Source organism: Athene cunicularia (assembly GCF_003259725.1).
Source record: "Athene cunicularia isolate RWA chromosome Z unlocalized genomic scaffold, athCun1 chrZ_part1, whole genome shotgun sequence".
NCBI lineage: Eukaryota > Metazoa > Chordata > Aves > Strigiformes > Strigidae > Athene > Athene cunicularia.
This window is the reverse complement of record NW_020799142.1, coordinates 12,979,105-13,006,318: the sequence shown is the minus strand read 5'-3', so window position 1 is coordinate 13,006,318 and position 27,214 is coordinate 12,979,105. Positions and strand designations below refer to the sequence as shown.

At 37.3% G+C, this 27,214-nt stretch overlaps 1 protein-coding gene across 3 annotated transcripts in view; it reads left to right on the top strand.

Annotated features, from left to right (window-relative positions):
* The first annotated feature begins 20 nt into the window (after window positions 1-20).
* Window positions 21-27,214, top strand: part of SREK1 (splicing regulatory glutamic acid and lysine rich protein 1) — a 34,915-nt gene continuing 7,721 nt past the window's right edge. Inside the window, exons 1-9 of one of the 3 annotated variants that reach the window (XM_026865293.1) lie at window positions 21-439; window positions 6,383-6,516; window positions 14,200-14,315; window positions 15,670-15,834; window positions 16,620-16,798; window positions 17,388-17,518; window positions 19,006-19,120; window positions 21,664-21,780; window positions 24,057-24,590. In XM_026865293.1, coding sequence (XP_026721094.1) covers window positions 279-439; window positions 6,383-6,516; window positions 14,200-14,315; window positions 15,670-15,834; window positions 16,620-16,798; window positions 17,388-17,518; window positions 19,006-19,120; window positions 21,664-21,780; window positions 24,057-24,590 — 1,652 coding nt within the window. In that variant the 5' untranslated portion in view covers window positions 21-278. Of the gene's footprint in view, window positions 440-6,382; window positions 6,517-13,785; window positions 13,910-14,199; window positions 14,316-15,669; window positions 15,835-16,619; window positions 16,799-17,387; window positions 17,519-19,005; window positions 19,121-21,660; window positions 21,781-24,056; window positions 24,591-27,214 lie in introns of those variants that run through there. The other 2 variants (XM_026865292.1, XM_026865294.1) reach the window with 2 other exon arrangements.

Sequence of the window (27,214 nt, the reverse complement as noted above, 5' to 3'; positions counted from 1 at the left end):
GGAGGCGAGGATCTGACCCCGGCGGCCGAGCTGGGAGGGCGCCCGCCGGGGGCCGGTCTGCGCGGGGCGGGGGCGCCGGCTCTCCCGGGAGCCGCGGCCGGCGGGGGACGAGCAGCTGTCCGCCCGCTGACTCCTCCAGGGAGCAGTCGAGAGTGCGGCTAGAGCGCCCGCGCGCCGGGACGCTCCGGCAGGCGCCGCGCGCTCCTCTCTGTCGTCGGGTCCGCCTCTCCGGCTGCGCGTGGCACCGCTGCGAGTGGAGCGGTCGTGTGGGCTCCACCATGATGAACAGCGGAGGAATCGGGGTGCCGCTGGGCTTCCCCTTGGGCCCCACGTCGGTTATCCAGGTCACGAACCTGTCCTCGGCGGTGACCAGTGAGCAGATGCGAACTCTTTTCGGCTTCCTGGGAGATATCGAGGAGCTGCGCCTCTATCCCCCGGAGTAAGTGGGGCCTGCGCCGGCCTCCGGAGCGATAGAGACTTGGGAGGAGGAAGAGGCCTAGAGGGGCCGGGAGAGGGGAGGGAGGGGGAGAGGCAGAAGGCCCCGATGTGCCATTTTGAGTGTGGGCAGCAGAGCTTCTCGCACGGGGAGGTGGTCCCACCCCTTTGTATGGCAGGAATGATAGAGGAAAGGCGCTTCGCCCGCATTTAAGATGGCGGCCCCGGACTGGAGGAGGCGATCCGCGGCTGCAGCTCCGGAGCGGCGGGTGCTCTGTTGTGGCGGCGGTCACGCCTCTGAGCCGCTGCTACAGGCCTGGCGAAAAGTGTGCGCCCAGGCTGCCCCGACGCGCATCTCCGGAGCAAGTTTTTTTTTTTTTTTTCCCCCCCCCTTTCCCTGAAAGACCCCTTTCTGTGGCTCACCTTTCTCTTCGCTCGGACTGAGTGGAGGGGTGTCGGGCGAGAGAGCTGGCTGCCAGGCCACCCTGCCCGGGCGGTGCGTCTTTTTTTTTTTTTTTGTATGTGTGTGTGTGTGTGTGTTTGAAGGGCTCTGTTCCTCGATAAAGGCCTGCTCGAACAGAAGCCATAATAGGTGTTCACAGAGGGACGGTTCTTGGCCCTGCCTTGTGCTCAGAAATGCCCCTGATAAGACGTGTGCAGTAAATTAAAGTTAATAACGGATACTATTCGTTTCTCTAAATTGTAGCTCTTCTCGTTATGTCAGATGCATGCGAGGCATGCACTCAGATGGGAGATACTAACGTTTGCAAAATTAACAATACTGTTACTCCCAAGCAGATGATCATCAAGAGAACAGAGGAGGAAAATAAATACTTTTTTCTTAACAAATCTGTTCTACTAGGACGTGGATGACAGACATGTCCTTTGAAACCATTTATCTTCTTCTTTCTCATAAAGATTAAATAGAAATAGCAGAAAGGGGAGGGAGTCATTCACTTCCACATAGTTCAATTTTAATACAGAGAAGATGTTCAGATGAATAAAATGTCGATTTTTAAAACTAAATATCAAAATTTGGTATTTATCCATTTTTATATGTTTTACTACATTACATCTTGAGTAGGTTTGAAAGAGGACCATTCAGAAAAATCATATGTGATTTAATATGTATGTAAAGTATATGTAATAGACACCCATTTGTGTAAAGATATGCTTAAAATAGCCTTAATGTGTTTTAGTAGATTCACGATGACTTTTATACAGTTTTCTAGGGTTTGACTTTGGACTTGCTCCACACTTGCTTCTTAATACATGAGTTTTCTTCTGACTGAATATATTTAACTGTTGCTCTTACTTTTCACTGTTATGTAACAGATTTTAAGGTAAATAAGATACTTTCTTGACGTTCATGTGCAAATAATGTTTGTGCCTCTGTATGAAATTTTGCTGGTGTGTATATACATAGACTGTTACACACTAATTTGTAGTGTGACACCCTACCACTGACTTGAATTGACTCGATGTTGGGAGTGGAGAATTGCTGTTACTGTTTAACAAGAGCCTCTCAGTTTGCTATTTGCAAAACTTCCAGTGCTTACTGAGTTTTCTCAAGTGGGAATACACAGAGGCTATTAAGGAGGTGGGAAAGCAGCCTCCTACAAGCCCACATCTGCAAAAGGTGTCGGAGAAGCCACACTTGCATGATGATGCCAACATTTGAATATGCAAGAGCATGAGAGGATAAACTGTGTTCCCTGCTCTGTAGAATATTCTATGAAACTTTTGTGTCTTTGTTGTGTGTTGGTTTTAACAGCCTAAAGTTACTTAAATTTAAATTTACAAAATGTGTTGTTCAAGAAAGTATTAATTTACTACCTTTCTGTTGGCTGTTTAAGCAGAGTTTTGTGAGAAGATGAAGTATGACTTCGTGTTCTCACAGTTCAGAACAAGCCTGAGACCAGTTTTTACAGATCACTTGTTGAAATCTGAAGCTGATTTGCAGGGTGTGACAGGTCTTTTGCTTTGGGTATGTATGTACTCCAGTGTGCCGACCACTCATAGAGTTTTGAGCTGGTTTTTGGCTCACTAGGAGGCCAGCGACAGCTGTAATCAGATTCTTGGTCCCAGTCATGCTTTTGTGTTATGCTTGTCACCCAATTGAAGTCTGTGTTTCAGAGAAGGCTAAGCCTTCAAAGGTGGCTCTTTTAAAGATTTAAATATTTAAAAGCTTTGAGCAGCAATTGGATTTTTGCAGAATTAGTTGTTTGAATGGAGGCAGTCTGTGCCTTCCTGCTTTAGGTGTTGAAAGCCCTGCTTCTGTAATACTATTTGCTTTTGGATGGTCTTGGAGGCTAGAACACACAAGTGTTTCTTAGACATTGTTAGATCCTGCAGTGACTGCAGTATATGTGGCCTTTGAGATAAAACAGCCTTGTTTAAATGTGATCTGCACAATTATTCTGTAGCATCTTATTTTTATAAGTTATTAATTTGTTATCTCCACCACCATCACCCTCCTGAGAACATCCTGGCCCTTAGAGGAATGTTTTGTAACCTTTTATTTGGTTTTTTTCAGTGTAGTTTTCTGATTAGGTCGTTCTTATGAAATGGGTTTGGTTGGTGGTTATTCTTTTGGGAGATGGATGTTACTATCTCCCTACACAGGGAAAGAAAAGTGGCAGAAACATCTGAATAATATTTAGATATTTATTTCCTTTTTGAGTTTTCTTGCTTTCCTAAAGAAACTAGATTACAGTAACCTTGAATAAGAGATGTAGGAGTTGCTTTTTTGCCTCAGTCCTTTGTAACCCTAGGAAGACTATGACTCAACCTCAATTCAGCCTTAGAAAATGTTAGCAGGAAAAAATGGAACAAAAGGAATTAAAACAGAATAGGACTTTTATCTTTTAAGAAAGACTTGTTAAGCCTGCTGGGGAGGTTTAGGAGGCCCACTTTGTAACAGGGGAGGACTCAATCACTGTGAAACCTTTTAGAATTTTCGATCCTTTGGGTCTTAATCATCTTTCTTGATGTACATGCAGTATTGATGTGTTTTCAACAGAGGTGGACTCCTTATAGAGAATTTCTCCTCTGTAACCTTCAGAAAACACTTTATACGAAGACTTCTTTTTAGAGTCTCAATTGCAGCAGTGTTCTGATGTTATTATTTTTTAACATGCTTTCCACATAGCTTTTGTGATTGAAATTCAGGAAATAGAGGGGGAGAATATTATAAAAAATACACTTACAGAGCTGGCTCTATAGATGTTTAAATTTACATAAATTTATTTATGGGGCCTGGAACAGAATTATGTTCTTGAGTTGGCAATCAAAACAAAAAAGTAAAAAACCAGGAAATGTTAAAAGTTTTCAACAGTCTGGATCACAGACTCTTCAGTGGAGGTTTCAATGATTTGGGTTGTAACAGTGGCATGTGTATTTAAAAGCAAACCCCAAATAACAACAACCCCAAACCACCCTCCAGACGCCCTTCCACCCTCCCCCCATCAAACCAAACCAAAAAACCCCATGACCATAAAAAAAATAAGCTTTACAGTGAATGAAGTCTGCTCTTCAGAATATGTAAAAGTTGTATGCAAACGTTTCTGCTGAGTACTGATAAAGTCGTAGTTTGCTATCATTCATCTCTGATGTTGGAAACTGTTCTGAACCAAGACCTTACAGATAGCTCAAACTATTCTGTACAGTTGTTTCCTTCCTGAATGTGGAAACTTGAGACTGTGAAAACGTTGGCCACTACAAACAAAATATGGGCAAAAGAAATGTAGTCATCTTGCAGTTATTCTGCTGATTAAGGATACCAATTGAAGTCAGACACCAGAGTGAAAAGAGTAGGCTTATTTTACAAGTGATAACAGTGTAATACAGAAAACATACAGTAAGAAAATTCAGAATAGTGCACTTAAAGCAGCAAACAGGAAAAAACAGGGTAATGCATTAAATCATTACTACACGATAGAGAGAATGGAGATTAAGAAAAATACATCAGCACTTGCATATGTTACCATCGTCCAGCCCCGCAGTCGCTTGGCAGCCCTGGCTGCAGGGAGGGTTTGCAGAGCCTGTCCCGGCCAGCGGGAAATCCTACGTGGTGCGTCCATCCATAGGTGAGGCTGCCAAAGTCCCTGTGAGCGGGCCCAGCCTTATATACCAGAGATCGACAAGCCAGAATAGCTGTCACCTTTGTTTTGAGGGGAAAATTTCTGGTTTCATTCTCCTGTTGGATTCCACCCAAAGCCTGGCCAGGGCTCGCGGGGAGAGACCAGGGGAGTTCTCACAAGGCCAGACACTTGGGTTCTCAGCCTTGACAAGGCTAAACAAGGGATGTTGGATACATTCTCTTCTCACTACTGATGATATTTTGTCTAAGCTGCATCTTTCACTAGCGAGCTTACACACTTTGTTAATGATTACAGACTAAGTTAGCAGCTTCGGCTTGGGGCCTGTTGTTCAGGCTTCAGTACTTCAATGCTTTAGCACTTTTTACATCAGCACGAGTGTGTTGTTATAACTTAGTACAACACCTACTGGCACAATGGTTTCAGTTACAAAATATACAGGATTCATCTATAGATCAACTCTAGCTTGGGCCAGTTGTCCAAGCCTTAGCACTTCAAGTGTTTTTCTAAATTGTATAAGGTTGACTTTCATATTTATGTGTCTCCCAGTCCCTGCTTATTTTTGCCTCCTCAGTGTATCTGTTTTCGCAGAAGTTTCCATCACAAGTGTTTCTGAATGCCGTCCTGAAGTTGGGCAGCTCTCTAGATATATTACCTAGGTGTTACCTGGTAACCAGAAGCATACCAGTCTGCCTGACTCTTAAGTTCTTGGTTCATTTATGGAGTTAATATGATGAAATAATGTGTCTAGAACTTATGAGTTTGTATTTAAATACTAAAGTCTAATTAATTCCATACCACAACTTTAGGAGTACCTGCTTAGAATTTGAGGAACTACAAGATGGATTGAGCTAAACTTGGAACTGCTTCTGGTACTTCCAGAAAGCTGACAGGTGTTTCTGTTTCAGTTGAGGAAGGGTCAGAATGGCACCATTTATGCAGTGTATTTTCCATGAATTACTGTTTTGCTAGAAGACATATGGTCTTTTAAAATGGAATTTGCTAATCCAGCAGTATCCTATTGCTTTCTCTCTTTGAAGATTTCACCTGTACTTCCTTCATGTGAAGAAATAAACTGCTTGTATAAAGATTACAAACCTTGACTAGGGAATACATTTTTTTAAAGCAAGCTTCTTTGGCTTTGATCAAGATTACAATATTTATGTGTTGTGCTTTCTGACATCTCTGTTGGTGTGCTTTCTACTGGAAAAGCAAATTATAAATTTTCTTCCTTCTTCTAGCCAAATAGTGAATTCCTCCTACCTCCTTCAGTGCCATCCTGCACTACACTATGCCAAACTAAGGCAGATGTTAAAAAGGATTCTTGAACATTTGAAAAAACATATGTTGCATACCTAACACTTGAAAGAACTCTCAAGAACTGCTTATATCTTAATTAATGAAACTACTTTTATGAAAGAGTATTGGGTTTTATGGGCTAATTTGAATTACCCACTAAAAAATGACTGGGCTTGTTTGACTTTCCTAAAGAATTATTTGAAGGAAGAAGGATAAACTATAAATTATTTACTTGTCAGATGTGTCTTACAATACTACTTACAATAGGAATTTGGAATGGACTGGTCAATGTTGTTCAACAAGATTATAAAAGAAAAATAGCCTTGTTAATTTAGGATTTTGACTTCTGTAAGTTTCTGTTAAAAAAGGAGGGGCTATGCTGTGCTTTTTTTTGGTCACATAAGTAGGCAAGTTAGTAAATTTCTGCTTGCCTTTTGCCTAACTTTTCCAGGAAGTCTAACATCTATTTTTTTATAAGGAGTAATAGTTAAAAATACACGTATACAATTATTTGATGTGACTAATTGTGTTTTCCTTTTATCTTGCAGCAACGCACCTCTTGCTTTTTCCTCCAAAGTATGTTATATTAAGTTTCGTGAAGCATCGAGTGTTGGTGTGGCCCAGCATCTAACTAACACGGTTTTTATTGACAGAGCTTTGATAGTTGTGCCCTGCGCAGAAGGTTGGTATTTTAGACATTCTTCTGTAATGTCAGTCTTTGTCGTGTCTGCTAATTGTTTTAAGCTTTCCATGTAAGGAGGTGGTGCTCTGTTGTTATTTTATTTTATTGCTTTTTGAAATAAAGTCTTGAAACAAAAATTGAATGAAGAAACCCAGTTATATAAATACAATTGAAATTCAACATTAGAAAAAAGGTAGTTAATTTAAATTAGGATAATTCAGTTTTCCATAGTTGTTATGTATTTTGAGGGAAAACAAGATAAATTAATTCCCTTCAATATGGTTTGTGTTAGCAAGCTTATTCTCGCACAGAGTTCTCACTGAAGTCAATGGAGCACTGAAAAGATTAGGCAATTTCCAGGAACCAGTAACATAGCAGCTTGGGTCTTAATTTATTACCTTTAGTGTGGTGGGCGTTTTTGGCTGGTTTTTGTTTTGTTGTGTTTTTTTTTTCCTGAGATACAGATTATTTTTCTGTTTTTTTAGACTGATTCCCAGTTTTGCTTGTAGACCTATGATATATGCATTTGGCCATTTTAGATTAATCTTGTCATGCATGGTGATAATTACTGTTTAAATACAAATATTTACCTGCTAGTTTAATTTTAAAAGTTCAATTTTCCTTTCTTGTTACTGTGGAAGATACTAGTTTGTGAGCCATAAAAAGGCTTTCTCATGTACACAAGTACTCTTTTTTGATTTTAGTTATCTCTTTTAAAATGCAGTGATCTGTACAGAATGCTTCCAGCATAAAGTATTTTTAAAACTCTTAATAAAATAAAATGCTTGGTGAATACTAATTTTGCAGGTGTACCTTTAACAAGCTTTCAGGCCATACTTTTACAGATGTGTTGAATACAAGGTAGTTAGTATAATATCCCAGATCTGAATACAGTTATATGAATCATGTCCCTACGGTAGGCGTAATGCTGGAGTTAGGCAGAGCCCCATTGACTTCCTTGAGATCATTGTGGAATTTAGCATATGTCCATTTGTTTCTGGACTTTTTGCTTCTTTGGAGCAGAGACATTCCAGTTGATGGAGTGAACCTAACTTGACTTTGAACATGGTAGCTCTTTTGCCATGTACAGTAATATTGAGAATGATTGAACCATAAACTGCAGCAAATCCAGAAATACCTTCTACTAACATAACTTTTCTAATTGCAAGCGTCTGATTTTGGTTCAGTAAAATACTGTTGACTTCTTGGAGTTTGTTAACAGCAGTCCCAGAGTACCATTTTTCAGCATGTTTGCCACATCATGATCTGTGTAGTATGAGATCAGTGCTGCTGTAATAATGGTCTGGGATGTTCCTAGCAAACTGACGAGTCTTCAAAATTTCATAGGTTCTGTGAGTACTTTCACTAAAGCCTATACTGACCTACAATATTCTGTCTATTCTTGTAGCCTTCTTAACAGGGGCATATGGCACATATATTTGTCTTTGTGAAGCCTAGATTTTTAGTTGCTTTTATGCCCTGTTCTGGGGACTTCTTTGTTGTATTTTTTGAACTTGTTCTTAAACCACAAAGAGGATATTGCTGTATCCACTTGAAACTGTGTAGAGGCTGATGGGACCAGAGTCCTTATTATTGAAAAATTGCCTCTAAATAATTGACTACAAATTATTCAGGATCTTAGTTTTACATTTCATCAAAAAGGCCTTAACACTGGTTCAGTACTGCCAGAGAGGGAAGATTGCCGCCTAATGAATGAACAACACTTCCTGGTGTTTTTCTTGTGATGAGATTACTGCCTGACGTGATATGGCAACAGGCAGGTAAAGCTACATTTTCCTGTGTCTCTTGATGGTAGTCAATGGATGGAAGGAGAATAAAATCCAAGTTCTGACAGATCTTGTTCTAACTCTCTTTGTTAGCTGACTTATTAGGCATTTCTTAGAAAACATATTACAGAAAAATTGTCACTGTTCAAAATCATTCTGGACCCCACAGAGATTTATGCATAATTAGGTGAACAGATATTAGGTGAACAGGTTGTGAGGTCAATTTTTTATGTCAGAATGCTGTTTCCATGTAACTTTCTAACAACCACTAATTTCAATTTATAAAGATGTGAGTTTATATAGGTTTAACTTTCTGAGGAATTTTTTGTGTGGAATAAGTATGGCTTTGGAGACCACAGCGCAAGGTTTTTGTTTCACTGTGTGTCATATGATGGAGTATACATATATGTTAATGGAGTCAGTGGAGTGTATCACAGGCTTTAACAGTAGTGATGGCTATATTCTACTGGGAGGTAAAATTATATCCTTGGCCAGTAGTGCCAATAATAAAACATTTCATGCGCCGAATTGAACATAGAGGAGAGGTAAAAGAGAACTCTGAAAACTTGGTTTTAAAAACCAAAATAAAATCTGTAATTGGGAGTGTATTTAAACAGTGGTAAATCAAGGGAGTTTGAGGAGGGGATCACTACAAAATGAAAACAGTGTTAATTTTGTGACATTTAATAAACAGTTTAACCAAAATGTAATTGTAAATGAAATAACATTATTAAGCTGTCAAAATACGACTTTTTTTTGTGTGTGTATTGGTAGGTTTTTCTTTAAACGTTGTACTTTGAGAACGCAAAGGTTGAAAGATAAACAGAGATGCCACCCTAATCATTCTAAATTTTATGTCCACATTATCTGGTAGATGGATTTTGACTATTAATTTGGTTTTGTATGTTTTCTCTGTGTGATATTTGTGCATTATTAGATGACTAGACTGGCCAAGGCAGACCTGTTACACTTGCCTGAGTTAGGCATTGTTTGCCATGCCACTAAACCTGCCGCCAAGTGAAACCTTCATGGGGGAAATGAGATCGAAGTCTGGCCTGCTGAAGATGGACGCCCTGTCTCTGTTTTTATTTTATTTTGCTTTCTTTCCTTTGTTTCTTTTATTTTTATTTTTATTTTATTTTGTCCCTTTTTTTTGTTTTGTTCTGTTAAATCTCTTTCCCTTGTACTTGTGAACTGGTACTTCAGTTCTGTAAAAATGGTGTTTCGTAAAGGGTTCACAGTGTTTCATTTTGAAGTTGACCTGAAGCTGCTTATGAATGGTGGATGGTATACACAGAATTAGAATATTATTAATTTTTATGCTGCGAACTACGGATAATTTGATTTGGAATATGTTTAAGCATCTAAATTCAACAGATGAGCACATTGTGTCAGAAGATGGAAAAAGTGAGAAATATATCGGTTTTAAGATACATTCTTTCATATTTTATGCTTTATGAGTTTATCTTGGAAAAGGACAGCTGAAACTCTCCTGGAGAAAATAACTTTGCAAAGTAAAGTCGTGATCTTCCTCTGCTATTTTTCTTTGGCAGAGTAGTTTTATTTTAGGTTGCATGGTCTATTTAAAAGAAGGCTTACTATATATGTCTGATATGAAGAGTTTTAAATAATTGTTTCTGAAATTGAACTTTCATGAATATTGAATGTCATGAAATACTTGTTTGTTTCTGTTGAAACCTTCCTCCAGTGAGGTCAGTGGCAGTAAGATTTCATCCTTTTGTTTTTGTTATTTTCAGAAAAAACTGTTTACCACTCATAAGTACAAACGCAGCCTGAAGTTTCGGTTGGAATATGTTATGTGAGGCACATTGTCTTTTAACACTGTTATTTGTGAGAAGATTGAATCAGTTCCATGTGCGTGTGTGTGTATGTATGTGTATATTGCACTTTGACATTCTCCAGTGGTGGTTATTTCAAGAAGAGGTTTTAAAATTAAAAAAAAAAAAAAAAAAAAAAAAAAGTGTCTTCTCAGTCATCTCACAATTTCAGAAGCCCTGGCAGTTCATGCTGGAGTGATTGAGAAGGTTCTCATCCCTGAATGATGTTCTTACTTCTTGTGAAATGGAAGCCCTGAAACAGCAGTTGTGGACCAGGTCGCGTCTCTAGCCCTCAGGCATTGGTCTTCCCAGCTGGCTGCATTGGAATCAGTTGGTTTCACTCTGGTAATGCACCAAGCTGTGCACTGCAGCTGGGAAGAGCTTTGCTTCTTGTTCTCTGTTGGATTTAGCTGTGGCAGTTGAGGTAATTGCCAGTAGGTATAATCTCTCTAATCACTGCTGCTAAATCCAGTAAGAATCATGAATTGGATCGCACAGGAATTATTTTGTTTGTAAGTGTGCATTTTCCAATGATCTAAAATAGCAAAAAAATAACAATTACTTTAATTATATGTAGACTAGATGTGAACTAAATATTTTTAAAAGAAGCAAACTTACTTACTGTGGAAGCAGTTGGGGAGGCGGGGGAGAGCGGAGGATTAACCATGTAGTATGAGTACAAAGAGTGGGAAATTAATTTATTCTGAGCACTTGGAGGGGGATAAAATTACTATGTGTAGTACTTGCTTAATGCAGATACTTCAGCATTTAGCAAAATGGATTCTGGTATGAACTATGTTGACTAAGGACTCTTAAGCACTTTGATGATACAAAAAAGTAACAATAATAACTGATACTTAGGACAACTGTACATTTCCTAAGAAGCATAACTTGTCTTTAGGCAATGCAGAGCTAATCTACATCAGTTTCCAGATTCCTTTGCAAAGTGAAGAAACAATAAATAAATTATCATAGAATTTGTAATTTACTAAACATAAGAACTTCTAAGAAATCTTCCTAAGGATGTGATATAGATGTGGGATACTTATTTTGTCTGTTTCCCTCATTAGAAAAATATTTTTACTTAATTTCCATTCAACTTTTAAATACCATGAGTTTAAAAAACAAAAGTTACTCTTAAACTAAAATGTCCTAATCTGTTGTATCATAACCCACGTTTTGTTGTATCTTTGTGGGCTTCTATTCCTTTTATAAATAAATTCATGGAGATAAAACCTCAAAACTTAAAGCCTGTAAGTCATGAGGTTATTTGGCCTCACATATTGTTTTTCAAAACTATCTAAAGAACAGAGAAGTAAATTTGCAAGATATTTCAGGTTTTCTTTTTCCCCGCAATGGTTTGTTTTCTATAGAATTTTTTAAAAGTTTGACCTGGTCTTAAAAATTGAAGAAGAATCCTTAGAAAATACAGTGTCTTGGAATATACAGGCAGTTTTTCAGGGTTCTGTCTGTAGAGATAGACCATTTCTCATTCTTGGATAAAATAAATGAATCGTTGTAGCATGGAACTGACCAACTAGATTTTGTATTTAAAATAAAACATTGCATTTTTAAAGGACCAAAGTATTCTGGAAGTAATGCTACTAACTTTACAATTTAGATATGTATGTTATTCATTCCTTGAACTGCTATAACAGTGCACTTAACTGAAAGTGTTCAGTGGATTCCTTGAGCAAGATGACCCATATACTGAAAGGTTTAGGCTTCTATTTAAATACCTTTCTGATCTTGACTCATTGTCTGTCATAGTTATGTGCCTAACTCAATTCCTATTTAAAAGGGCTAAATGCCTAAGCATCTCTTATCTGGTTAAATGTATTTAATTGGCTTGTATGTAAGTGCATACTTAAATTAGGCGTATACTTATGTATGTTACTGACCAAAGATCTAAAATTATAATACAGACATACCACTTGAGGACCCATTTCTGCCATTGGTTTTACTTGAACTATGTCTGTGGATCCTGTAGAAACCTGCATGATTATCCAGTTAATATCAAGATGCTAACTCTACAGGCCAAAGTCTGTTTCATTAGTCATTTGAAAACATGTAATTTGGTTTTCAGAAGAAATGGTACATAATTCTATGCCTAATTTGCATGCACAGCTGCTCGAACTGTGTATTTGAAAGCCTGTTAGCTACGTATTAGGCAGGATCTGCAGCAAAGTACCTGATACTCAAGAGCAGTCAGGCAAATTAGGTACATGTCTCATTGCATGCCTGACTTCAAAATGAAATCTGTAAAGAGTGCTGAACATTGTGATAATGACTCAGATTCATGCATGTTTTTTAAAAAGCCCTGGAAGTCATTATTGCACAGTTAATTCTTAAGTGCTAATAATTTTCCTATTTTTCTCCTTTAGATAGCAAAATCAAGTGGTTTGTTACATGTTAAGGAGCAAGGTGCCTCAAAATTTAACATAAATAAAATAAATGTAAATAGGAAGCATGAGGAAAAAATGGGTACTGTTATTTTATCTTTTCTATTCCACCCATGCTACATATAAATTAAGTTTCCTTTAGATGTGTTTTGTCCTTTGATCATATCCAACTGTAACCTAGTCCTTGCTGCAGATCTGTAGAATTTGCAACACATTTTTTTCTTATTTTTTTGAAGTAGCATGTTTTCTGTGGGGTCTGTTGGAATTCTTATAGCTAAAACTGCACAGTGCTTTGAAACTTACCTCATATTTTGCTTTTTCATAAGAATATTTATATATTCATTTTTAAATCCTGAAGCTAGGGGTTTTATACCTAAAACAGACAGTTTGAACAAAAGCAGTAAAAGCCACTGGCACAGTAGTCATGTATACTTTGACTTTTAAAACAATGTTTAAATAAAAGCATTTACTTTATTAAAATGCATGGGATAATACCAGAGCATTCAGATGAATAGCATATATACAGTTATGCCAGTGATTTTGAATAGATCATAAATGCCTAGTATAATCAAAACTTCTTTTTGTAGTTTTTCAGTTTGATGTGCCAGTTTAAATCCATTTGCATTTAAAATTTAATATGTACCATTAATTGTAATCATAATTATCTAGTATATCTTTTGATTTTTGAAGATTTTGGGGGGTTCATTTAGCAGTCTAATTGTGACTCATATTGAATGAAACCTTCATTTATTCAGATCAGATACTACTTTTAGCATGACAGAGGAAATACATGCTGGTTGAAATAGTAGGAAATACATATTTGGGGAAAATATATCTTGCTTAGTTGATCAGTTACAATTTTCTTCAATCTCAATAAATTTAAAGCTGATTTATCAAAGTTTCAGGTAAACTGAGATGACCTAGAATGCAAGACAGTACAAATCTAATTTTTTTTATTTTTTCTGTCCTCTTCCTTCTCCTCCATCTCCAACTTCACTTGTATTATGTGATATGGAATCACAGTAGTTCAGTAGTTTTCAGTTTATTTTTATTTATTTTTACATCCAAAGTAGGTAGCACCAGAGGAATAAAAAGAAAGCACAAATTTCAGTTAGCACATACTTTGTTTTTTCTTTTCTTTTTTTTTTTTTTCTTTTACTGATTTGGTTATTTGCCATTTCTGGGGATTAAACTTTAAAAAATGTTCTTCTTTTCTGTATCTGATGTTCTGTGTGCTATTAGTGATGCAGCCAACACGAACGGTTGTCATGTGTAAAACAACTTTCGATCACCGCGAAAACACCGCCCTGGGAAAGCGTCCATGCTTGATATCGTTTGGTTCATGAACATTAAGTTTCCAGTACAGGTGACCCATAGCTCAAAGTGTTAAATAATTGTATACATTATGCAGTTTTTAAAATAATGATCCATTAATGAGATTGCTAGTCTTTGAAGTTTTGATCACTTTTGTTTTTCCTAGTAGAGTAGGGTAAAAGGAAAAACTTAAGTTCTTATTTGTTTCTTTGTAAGGATCTGGTAGATAGATTCATTGTTATTTATTACATTTTTAAATGCAAGGGTAATTGTAAAATCGTAGAAAGAGTAACACACGTGTAGTATTCCAACTCTGTGTAACACTTCTATTTGCTTCTTCAGGTAAAATCCCAGATGAAGCCAAAGCTCTTTCTCTATTAGCGCCTGCTCCTACCATGACAAGCCTGATGCCTGGTGCAGGGTTGCTTCCTATACCTACACCAACACCTTTGACCACAGTAAGTAAAATTCAGTTTGATTTCTGGTTTCCTCTATACCCAGTAGTCTTTTCTGTGTTCAGAGAACCAGAACTATCTGTTCCATGGATGTCCTCTTGTATGCTAGATCAGTGAGGATTTAGCTGTGTTGCTTTTGAGGGTAGATCACAAGATGTCCATGAACTACCTTTCCTGGGTTTTTCTTTCAGTTTATTATTTTGCAAAATAATGGGTAAATGCTGATTTTGGTTGTGTACATTTTAATTGTCCTTCCCTAGACTCATTAATTAATTAGACTCATTAAAGTCCAGTGGCAGTGCTATCCACCTCCTAAAAATTTGTTAAAACGTAAGAGTTACATGAACACAGTTCTTCAGAATATTAAAACACCACATTAGGGTGCTTCTACTTGATACCTCTATGACAGGGCTTTTTTGACTGTTTGTGTAACAGTGATTTTGCTACAGAAAGCACAGGAGCTAGCTGCTGCTACTTCTGCTCAGTTCCCTTTTGCCTCTGTAATCCTTTTTTGACATCAGCAGGCTGCAGAGACCTATTCGGGGAAAATTTCTAGTAAAAATAGAGTGGGTTTACATTAAAAAAAAAAATACCGGTGGCTTGCTGAGAGTTTCTCACACTTGTTTGAAAATCTGGTTGCTGACAAAGCAGTTGCTTTTTGGGTAGAGAAAATAAAATTAAAGCCAGGAACTCATCAGGCCAATTCAGAAGTGATTTTCAAGTGGCTTTTTAAAATAACATTCGTCAGGAGAGATTTTGATTCCCAGCTCCAAAAATGAGACCTGTGTTGTCCTCATTCTCTAGGAAAGGACTGTAGGGTAAGAACTTAGACTTAAATATCCTTTGCATTTCAACTGTAATTAATCTTGCCTTATGTGATGTGTTTGTTCAAAAGGTACCTTATCTGTCACTTTGATGGTCTGATAGCTATTACAGAATAAATTGGCCCTGGACACTGAAAATTCCTTCCTTTCCTTGCTGGGCAAGGGCTCAGCATTCCTCATTCCTCCTAATGCTTGTTGTGGGAAAAAAAAAAAGAATATTAGCAGTGTCTGAAGTCATCTTACTCAATGTAATTGACTCTAAGCATTAGAAATTCAAGCCTGTACTTTCTGATTGATATACTGCATCCCTGGCCAGACCTCTTTGACAAGATGCTAACTGATAGCTCACAGAAAATCTTAACTGTAGAAGGTGGTTTATGGGTAGGTTTTTATTTTTTAAAAATCTGGGACCTTAAAATCTAATTAATTAGATTCATTTTCACAGAAATGCACAAGGCAGTCAAGTATTAACAAGTGAGGCATCTCCCACCAGTGCTTGGTTGCAAAGTATATTCTGGTTTTGTGTTTTTCAGCTCGGTGTTTCACTTGGCACTTTGGGGGCTATACCAGCAGCAGCACTGGACCCTAACATTACAGCGCTGGGAGAAATACCACAACCACCAATTATGGGGAATGTGGATCCATCCAAAATTGATGAAATCAGGAGAACAGTCTATGTTGGAAACTTGAATTCCCAGGTAGCTTTTTTTTTTGGTGTAATACTTATGATTTTATACGTTCATCAAAAGTCCAGATGGGTTGTGTTAGCTGAGTAATGCCTCAGAAGTTGTGAGATCATGGTATCTGTCCCCCACAACACTGTGCAGTTGCTTAAGTACAGTGAAACGGGATGATGTATCCTAGTGGAAGTTGCAAAATTAGCGTGAATACCTTTGAGTTTCTACAGCAGGAAAGGTAGGTCTGTCAGAAACTTGTTTTTTCAGCAATTGATTTAATTAATTGAAAAACTATTTACTTTTGACTGACAGCAATATTTTCATTTTTTTGACTGCCAAAGTAACTTACTGAGTGTAAAAGTACTACGATCATGACAAAATAAAACAAGCTGGAAGCTAGTAGAAAAACAGATACAAGCTAAATCGTGTCATTTTGTTTGGATTTTTAAAAAAATTGATGAAAATTCACAGTCAGTAGCTTAGACATAGGTGTATAAGGAAATTCATCATCAGCTGTTTTGGATGACTTGCCTGAAAAGTGAAAAATCCTATAAAAATATTTTTTTAATGTAAATGTAAGACTTCAGGGCTTGTGGTTGCACTGTTTTAAATTGTAGTATATTCTTTAGAGTAACAGAAGTAAAAATACCTGTATTTCCTGAAATGTAACATTAACAAATTCACGTCACACTGTAATAATGGTAAGATATCTTTCCAAAGTCTGTGGCTCTTAGATTACTTGGTATATTGGATAAGTGGTTTTCATTATCTATTTTACTTCAGCTGAGCTCTTTGACTTTTTCTAGACTACAACAGCAGATCAGCTCCTTGAATTCTTTAAACAAGTTGGAGAAGTCAAATTTGTGCGAATGGCAGGTGATGAGACGCAACCAACAAGATTTGCTTTTGTGGAATTTGCAGACCAAAATTCTGTACCTCGTGCTCTTGCCTTTAATGGAGTTATGTTTGGAGACAGGCCACTGAAGTAAGAAATTAATTATCCATATGACTGTTGAATGAGAGATTCTTTGTATCCTTACGTATTTATGACTCTGATGTACAGGAAACTGCTGTGATTAATATTTTTTCAATATAAAGACCTATTGTTATCAAACTAGAATGTTTTTATAAACTCCAGTTTCAAGGTTGGGCATAACTTTGAGAAGAATATGGATGGCACCGAGTAAAATATATTTAATTTTGAGGAAGTTGTAGTAGTGAAAGAATCTGCAAAGTCCTTAGTACTAATTAAGCCTTTTATACAATGTGTATATAATTAGTAGGCCTTAACATAGAGGTTTGATCTGAAATTGAGAAGTAGATTCCTAGACTTCGACTAGAATATGTTTTAACATGGAAATGTTGTGCTGCATTTATTTGAAAGTAATAAGATTCAAAAGCAATAAAAGACATTTCAGATACTTAGAATGGATGAATGTTAGGACAAATCTGTAGTTTTGCTGAACTTTGAAGTTTTTGGTCATACATGGAAACTGAGGTATTTTCCTTTCTTACTTGTTTTTCATTTTCCCTTTTCAAGTGTTTGGGAGTTAAAGATTTTATTTTTCCTTTAGAATAAATCACTCCAACAATGCAATAGTGAAGCCTCCTGAAATGACACCACAAGCTGCTGCCAAGGAACTGGAAGAAGTGATGAAGAGAGTAAGGGAAGCCCAGTCTTTCATATCTGCTGCTATTGAGCCAGGTAGGTATATTATGTTCATTACCTAATACATAATACCTAACACATTCTGTGTGTATCTTTGCACATGTTTTTAAGAGCATTTGCAGACACAGGTAGACAGTACGCAAAGGTGAACAATATGTGGGGAAAGAAAAAATAAAAATTGTGTTCATGCAGCAGAGCAGTGGAATGGAGCTGACTATTTCATCATCTTATTTTCAGATAGGTGTTCACTGAATGTACTCAAAAATACAAAGTTAATACTTGGTGCTTTTAAAGTTCATAGTAATTACAAGCTTTTGAAAGAAAATGCTTTATATTTTGTTTTGTTCTCCTATAGCACCCATTAATGCCATAGTCTCATGATCAGAGGGAGCTAGTATGGTTCTGAAAACAGTAATATTATGCTTTCCTTGTCTGCAGCAGGTTAATTTTGTTCCTGTGCTGTGCTCTTTTTCATGCTGCCTCAAGACTATGTGCATCCTCATAGTAAATGGGATCAGAGAATTAATCTAGGATAAAAACTTAACATATTGTAAAGTACATTTTTTCATCCAGATTGGTTCCCTGATCCTTGTCAACACTGAGATGCCAGGTCAAGGAGGAAGGTTTTGGTGGGTTGAAAGGTTAGACAGACATTTCAGTGCTGATTTATGCTGACTTAAACTGATTACAAAACCACAGCATAAAAAAATTCTCGTCTTGTTTAATTTGCAGTTGAGATCCTCCTTTTTCTTTTCATCAGTGGGATTTTGTCATTCTTCTTACTAACATAACCAGACATTGTCTTACTTAGGTTAGATAGTGTGGAGTCTTAGTGATTTTTTTGCGGGGGTGGGTGAGTATCATATTTTCTGCTATTTTTTAGGGTTGGAATAAAAATAGCTCTAACATTTCCTCAATGTTAAACAGCAGAGTAACAGTCTTTTAGAGTCTGAACCAAAGTCTGGTGAGGTCACTGTTAAGGTTTCTGTTGACTTCCTGGCCTTTGGATCAAACTATTCACCCTGTTCTCTCCTTCCCTTCCTCCCACAAAACAGTGTTTGAGGAATAAAACTTCAGAGTTTGTACAGTGGTTGAAATACCTAAAAATACAGAAAGTACTAATTGTTATTTACATTTTATGCTTGTTTTCAAAGTAATACCCTCTAAATTTACCCTATTCTTCTCAGGTTATTTTAAAAAAATGAAAGTAATTATATTAAATAATAGACCAAGAGGAGAACATATTGTGATCTTGTGCATTGTGGCAGCAACATAAATCCCATTCCTAATAGAGCTAGCTGTTTATAATTATCTGGTTTATGTGTACTGCTGCAGGATGGCTGCACTCAACGAGTATATGCAATGACTTTCTTGGATGTTTCTGAAGGATATTTGCAAAGAAGGAAGATGTGCAAAGAGTAGGCCCCTTGCACTATATGTGGTACATTCCACTTGTGCCAGATTGTTAACTGGGATCTTTAAATGTTCTGAGCTTACACTGCAAAGTGGTTTTTTCCTCTCAGAGTCTGGAAAGAGCAGTGAAAGAAAAGGCGGTCGATCTCGTTCCCATTCACGTTCAGAATCCAGGTCTAGCTCAAAATCCCGATCTAGAAGGAAAAGATCACACTCAAAACACAGGTAGGTATGTTTTTTATTTTGGACTAAGAGATCATACTGGGTTTTTTGGGTGGTGGTGGTTACTGAGATTCTTACAGACCTGTAAGACGAGTATCTCTGTGGAGTATATTACTAACTTAAACTGAGGATATCACAGGAACTTTGTTGCTGAATAGATAACTCTCTCCCTCTAAATACTGAATGTCTTCAGGATGACACTCAGTTAAAACACACTAGAAGGCACTTTTTGTGCCATGTAACATAACCATTTCTGTGTTTTCGTGGTACATTTTGTGCCTTGTAGCATAGTATTTTGTGATCTGTATTTTGAAAAGAGTTACTTGTATTTTGTGGATTGAACATGTAGTTTACTGTTAACACCCTGAGCAGTTAGGCTGGCTGGTTTTGCTGGTAGAAGGTTTCTGATGTCCTGAACTTCTAAACATCTAGTTAACAAATGAAATATTTTTATTTACTGTACTGTAAATGTAAAGCTGTGGGTTTTAAAAGCAGAAGAAAAAGGCTTTAGGGGCAGTTTTTAATTCTTCAGCTTTTGTTTGCTTTGCTCAAACTGTTTTCAGTTCTGACACAGGCTTTGGAATACGAGAGGAAATAAAATTCCTAGATCAACCTTAAAGTACAGCCATTAAGATTTTTTCCAAGAATGAGACAGTCTTGCTATGTGGGAATTATAAAAGCTTCCTGAAATGGTTCAGTTTCTTTCCATGTCAGGAATGTCTTCTGAGCATTTATGTAAACAATCTAAAGATACTTGGCTACGTTAAGTATCCAAAAAAAAAAAATAATCAAAATGTATTTGATAGCTTACACTTTAAAAAGGTGAGTATTGTCAGTGTTGCGGCAACAGCTCTGTTGCTTCCTTTCATGCATCACCTTTTTAACAAGGCAAGTAGAATTTTTAGATACAGAAAAAATGGCCAGAGAAAGTTAGTATCAGTTGAACTACCAAACAAATATAAGTGCAAGCTTCAGTTTTGTGATAGTGAGACACCACGGTACATATTACCTAATGACATCAAAATGTTAGGTACCTTTTTAATGCAAGAGGAATCGTTTAGTCAGTTCTTTAGTTCTTGCTCTTTTGCTGTTTCTCTGATGCAGGACATAACTGAAAACCAGTCTTTGTTTTGTATAACACTGCAGTAATGTCATTACTATTTTTATATTGACACCAAATTGATTTTTATAAGATAAAGTTGCATTTGTTTACGTGTGGAAAATCTGTGCTTTAAACAACTGTTGATGGTTTTAGTGGTTTGGGTTTGTTTTTTAAATGATTTACCCCTGTTACTGTCAGTTTTGAGAGTATGCTGAAAAAAAGGCAGTCTTATATGCTGAGGCTTCATCCCTAAGAATAAACTGTCCTTCCCACTTCCCTGTTTTACAAAATAATTTTCATCTCTATGGTATAAAATTATTCAAGGTCTTACTTGACTCACTTGCAATTAATTTGTCCTGTAGTTAGTTTGTATTTCTGCACTGATAAGTGGAGCAAAGGTAAAAATATGGTTGCCTCTCCTCTCCTCTTGGTATATATTACTCTGTGTGTCTTGAGCTGGAGAAGACAGGTCGAGTTGGTTTTTTGTTTTTTTTTTTTTTACCTTCCTGTTCTTCAAGATTTATTGAGTAAAATACATACACTTTCTGTCTAGTAAGTTAAACTTCATAGTACCTTAACCTCTCAGGCAAAGTATTCAATGATGTGGTTTTTTGAAACTTAATTTTCAAATTCAGCTTTTTATTTTTGCTTTCCTAGGCAGTGTCATCTTCCAAAAATAGGGAATATTTTGGAAAAAAAGAATATAGTGATTAAAAGCCTTATTTTCTTCATCAAATCTGTGACTATACTATATAAGTTTATCAGAAGACTTTAACTGGATTTTTATTGGAGTATCTGCACATTATTTGCATTCCTTATTTACCATGTAGTAAACACTCATTCCTTTTCCTGAGAATTCTCAACAATTGACATCCATGGTAACAAATCCTTTCAGCTGAAAAGGTAACTTGGCTAAATGCTGAACCACAGATAGTGTTGGGTTTTTTCTGTTTTGGTCTGTTTTTTTAACATTCATTTAAATTGTAAACCTGGAGGACAAAGCAGAAAGGGACCAGTTAAAACCATCTTTCTTCAGTGACCAAGACTACAGTGTGACTGGGCCTGAAAAAGAACCAAAATCTAACTAATAATTTTTACAGGCTGTTAGAAATGTCTATAGTAGATTTTATGCACTGTAATTTACTAAGGACAGCTATCCTAATACGGTATGAATTTATATTTTCCAGAATGTTCATGGAGGTTATTATGAAACATGAGTATTACTTAAATGATGAACTGTTTCAAAGAATGGCATGTGTACCTGATGAAGCATGAAGTATACATATTTGAAAAAATGTTGGTAGGCAGTATATTACTGAGGTGTAATTTTATATTATTTAATGTAGTGAGGCGAGATTTATGTTTATTTTCCTTTGTTGGTTGACCTAATTTTTATGAGGTTTCAATATTAAAGTATTTTTTTCTGATATTGCTCATATAGAAGTAGATCTGGCAACAGATCTCTCTCAAGACACAAGGACAGACGCAGATCCAGAAGTCCCCTGAAAAAAAGGTCTAGATCTAGGGAAAGACGGAAATCAAGAAGCCGCTCTCATTCTCGGTGAGTTCCGTTCCTAAGAAATTATACTGTTCCTCTTAGCACACAGTACAGAGTTTTAGGTGATGGTAGAGGGTGAAATCTCAAAATGCTGTAGCCTGTCCCTAAGCTTTGTCTGTGGGACAAAAGAATAGAAAGTAAATTTTAATGCTGAGTGTACTGGTTTTGGCTGGGATGGAGGTAATTTTCTTCGTAGTATCTCATATGATGCCTACGGGGGTGAAACCACCCCAATGAGGTGCCTAAACTTTGAATCTGGTTTATGTTTATACCAGTGTGCAAGCTCACTGAAAACAGGAAATTTTAATTGGCAGACTTTAACCAATAGATTAGGAGTGTTGTGTAGCCTGTGCAACCCACAGAAAAGTGAATGACTCTTATTCGATCTCTATCTGTTTAGAATTCTGAGAACGTGTATAAAGTTTTGTGCATGAGCTTTTATTTTTGGCTCATATTTGCCATGCACTTCTGTGGGCACAAACACATGTGTCTGTTATATGGCATATTTTCATTTCAGCATCTAATACATCTGTGTTTTACCTGCTCTATTAATTTTTAAGTCTGATCATCTAATTATTGAACTGTGAAATTCCAACAAGACAACAACATAATTTTCTGAGGAATGAAGTAGTGAATATTCACAATATAAATGTGCCAATGAAAGTGGCTTCATGAATAGAATTTTTGCTACTTTTCTTTCTCTTTAATGTCCTTAATTCCCTTGATGCTTTTAAAAGGAACTCTATGCTTAGGTTGTGCATTTGTCTCTTGTTTTTTGAGGGAATAAGTTTTGTGGGAAATATAACTGCACATATGTGGACCTGAGGGGAAACAAGAATAGGCTACATAGCTGGGCTTTATTGATGTATCCTTTTGATTCTTTTTTGCTGTTGTCTGGAGCTTCTTGAGATATCTGCTTACAGGATGGGACAAGTCCAATGAAATCTGTGACAAATTAACTGGAAAGCACTTCTTGGGTCATTGTGAGACTCTGCTATTTCAGGAATTGTGTGCCGTTTCATCTTTTACGGTCTTGCATTCCTTCTCTGAGACTTCTAAAAAAGTATTTGCCAAAACCTGATGGGAACCAAAGTTGTCAGTTCACAGAGCATACAACAGCCTACTATTTATTAGCAGTTGAGAAGAATGTACAGCCAGACATTTCTTCCATTGAAGAAAGATGGGGACTGTGCTTAGGGACCTTTTATATGTGAAGGAGTCTCTTTGAGAATCTTTAAAAATCCTAGAATAGGAACCAATAACATAGACACAGTAACTTCTGTCAATCTGGTTCTCTTGGACATGTAAAGGCCTGCTAATCAACTTCTCCTGTTCTGCTTCTTCCTGTTTCTCTCCCTGAACAAGTGTCCATTTTCATATCTCCTAGAGGCAGTTCTAGCAGTCATGTGTCTCTTTAGTAGAAAGGAAACGTGGAATGTTGCACTTCCAAATAATCCTATACCAATGTGTAATCTTCCAGCCAAAGCTGTGATCTAATCAATTTTTGTTTGGCTTGACAGCTAGAACATCAGTTGGAATTTTCCTCACTGTTCTTTTTATGAACATGTCCCATTCTTCCTGTCTTAAAGAAGCTGACATACTTCATTATCCTTACTTCTGTTTTTATTCTATTAATAATTTTTCAATGATTTTTGAATTCCTAATGACATTACAGGTGATTCAGTTGTCTTGATTGAGGTTTGACCTTGTATTTGCCTTCTGAGGGAATGTGTTTGGTGAAATTTTATCCCTGTTTTTTTATTTCTCTGTATTAGTTGTTGTTGGACTTCAGAGCAGTTCCAGGATATTTGTGTGAGAGAACACTGTGAAATAAAGATTTCTGTCAGTCAGCTATCATTATTCATGTGGGGGTGGTTAATCTGCAGTCCATTTTATGTGGACACACTTTTAGTAAAGAGTGGATTTACAGATTGTAGAGTTTGTCTCCTGACAAAATGTAGAAGAATTATGTATGTATAATAATGTAACTGTAAGGTGAAGAGACATAGTCTCTCAAAGTGTAATAACATGCCTCTGAAGATAAAAGTTTGATTTTATTTTGGCCTCCCCTTCCCCAGTTTGGTTTCCAGATTTTTCCTACCTATATAACCTTTCCCTCCGGGTGAACAGGGATGGAAAATTAAAATACTGAATAGTTAGTATTTTTCAACAGAGACACATGATTTATCTTGAGCAATTAATGTATGCTAAAGAGTTAGTTGTAATTTAATTGGAAAGTTCAAAGATGGATTAATGGATTTGTGTTTGGCTTTTCACAGGGACAAGAAAAGAGACAAAGAAAAGGTCAAGGAAAAAGAAAAGGCCAAAGAAAAGGAGAGAGACCGAGACAAGGAGAAGGAGAGAGACCGAGACAAAGACAGGGAAAGAGAGCGAGATAAAGATAGAAACAGGGAAAAGGACAGAGAGAGAGATAAAGAGCGTAACAAGGATCGAGAGAGAGTCAGAGACAAAGACAGAGATAGGGACAGGGACAAAGATAAGGATAAAGATAGGGACAGGGAAAAGGAGAAGGATAAGGAGAAGGAAAGAGACAGGGAAGAGGTAGACCAGAACAAGGAAAAAGAAGATACTGAGAAAGAAGGAGAGAAAGACAGAGAAAAGATTAAGGACAAAGAGGGAGATAAGGACAAAGGAGGGGACAAAGAGAAGGACAGAGACAAAGAAAAGGAAAAAGATGGGGATAAGGAGCGAGAAAGAGAAAAAGAAAGAGATGACAAAAAGAAGAAAGAGAAGAGATCCAGAACACCCCCAAGAAGCTATAGCTCCTCAAGAAGATCTCGTAGCTCCAGCAGGTTTGTTTGGATTTTTTTCATGTTTTTTTTGACTTGTCAGTTCCGTGAGGCACCATCCTAATTTTTATGTATCAATATACATACATGCCTCTTACTAATTAAATTTGTATTATTTCTGTTTTGTTGATTTTCCTGTAAAGTAAAATATATTACAAAGAGCTCTGTATGATGCCTGATAGAACATAGTTTCTTGCTGGGCTGCTGGTGCTTGCCTTTCACATAACCATATAATATAGTCATTTAGGACAGTAAGGAGATGATTCTTCTGAGATTTCTCTGTGCTGGAGCTATCCAAAAGTTCTGATAAAGCAACATCACACATCATCTTTGTCCTGATGAAAGTCTGAGTCATTGACTTATTTGAATGCTTATATACTGTATGGTCTGTAGATCTTATGAACAGTTGTGTGATAGTACTTGTCACTCGTCATGGCTCAACAGCAGGAAGCAAGTATGTCACTTGGCTAGCTATCCATTCAGAAAGTGAGTGTATCTCAGTTGGAAATAAGGATACTTTGTTTAGCTGTTCAGAGTAAGGTACAAGTTAAAAGTAAGTTCCTTAACAGTGCTTATATTAAACAGGGAGACATTCAAGTTAATGAAGCTGTTGTTCTTGCCTCTGAGGGAGGCTGAACTGGATGGAAGCCTGGATAAATTCAGTACAGCAAAAGGAGGCTGTGAGATTGATTATAAGCTCTGTAAGTGCACTAACTCAGGTATATTCTAAAAACATTGTGGCTAACTTAAATTCAGAAGCTCTGGTGGAAAAAGTCCTTTCTGAATACCTTAGGAATTAGGGCCTTCAGTAATATCACTTGTCAAATTTAGATACCAGATTTTTTCTGCTACCTTGAGAGAGTGAAATGCTGGATGAATTGGGAGAAGTTCTATATATTACAATAATTTCACTGGACAAAAGCAAAATTCCCACAGTCCTCAGAATTCAGAATTTCATGATTCATACAAGGTGGAAAGGGCTGTAATGTTTTCTAAACATTCTGTTTGGATTACATGAAATGTCCATATTGTTTTGGAAGTTTACAAGCAAAATACTGTGTCTTTTTTGGGCATATGCAGCTTCCTATCTTAATGCATTTTTAACATTATTTCATGGCTTGAAGACCTACACAGAGTAGAGTTGGTTCTGCCACATTTTCTGTCTGTAGGCCTCAGGGGTGTTGAATTAGGTAAGTGTAGAAAAAAGATTTAATGTTTTGACAATGTGTAGCTTATATAAGAACCTTGGTGGAAGACCCAGTCCTAATGTCAAGTAACAAGTGTAGTAGTTAGCTGGATGTTACCAAAAACTCATACTCTAATTTGCAACAATTATGCATCCCTTTAAGAATCTTGCTATTTAAGAAAACACCATGGAAGACTCAGATGCTATGTACTGAGAGAGTTGGGGTCCTTTAGCCTGGAGAAGAGAAGGCTCTGGAGAAACCTTATAGCAGTCTTCCAGTATTGAAAGGGGCCTACAAGAAAGCTGGAGAGGAACTTGTTACAAAGGCATGTAGTGATAGGATGAGGGGTAATGGCTTTAAACTGAAAGGGTTGATTTAGATTATATCTAAGGAAGAAATTCTTCCCTGTGAGGATGGTGAGATACTGGAACAGGTTGTCCAGAGAAGTTGTGGATACCCCCTCCCTGGCAGTATTCTAGTTCAGGCTGGATGGGGCTTTGAGAAACCTGATGTAGTGGAAGGTGTCCCTGCCCATGGCAGGGGGTTGGAACTAGATGATCTTTAAGGTCACTTCCAACCCAAATTGTTCTGTGATTCTATTTAGGCAAAGAATTCTAGGAAAAAATCAGTGCATCTCTTCTAATGGACTCACAGTACAAAACCCTACTTTGATAGGGAGTTAATTTTTTTTTTATATGGATGTTACTAAACAAAGACAATGTTCTTTTGAAGATGGAGGATGAGAGAAATACACCTTTTTACATGGATTTACAATTCTTTCTTCAGATACAGCATTATCCTTAGACTATCAATATTGGGGCCAATACAGATGAACATATTCATCAGTGGCCTAGACAGTAGGACAGAGTGCACCCTCAGCAAGTTTGCAGACAAAACAGAACTGGAGTGAGAGGCTGGTACGTCAGAGGAGTATGCTGCCATTCAAAAAAGCCTTGGCAGAGAGGAAAAACAGCCTGACAGGCTTCTCATGGAGTTGAACAAAGAGAAAGGCCAAGTCCTGCACCTGGGCAGGAATAACCCAATTGCATCAGTACAGCATGGGGACTAACTAGCTGGAAGGCTTGCTGGCTGGCAGAAGACCAGAGGGTCCTTGCAGCCAAGAAGGTCAGTAGTATCCTGAGCTGCATTAGGCAGTTTTGTGAGCAGGTCAAGAAAGGCGATTATTTCCCTCTCGTCAGCACTGCTGAGGCCACATCTGGAATGCTGTGTGCAGTTTTGGGCACCCCATTGCAAGAGACACACAGACATACTGGAGAAGATCCGGTGAAGGACCATGAAACTGATTAAGAGCTTGGAGCATCTCTCATACAAGGAGAGACTGAGGGATCTGGGATTGTTTAGCTTGGAGAAGGCTTAGGGGGCATCTTATCATTACATATGAATACCTGATGGGAGAGTGTGAAGAAGACACAGGCAGAC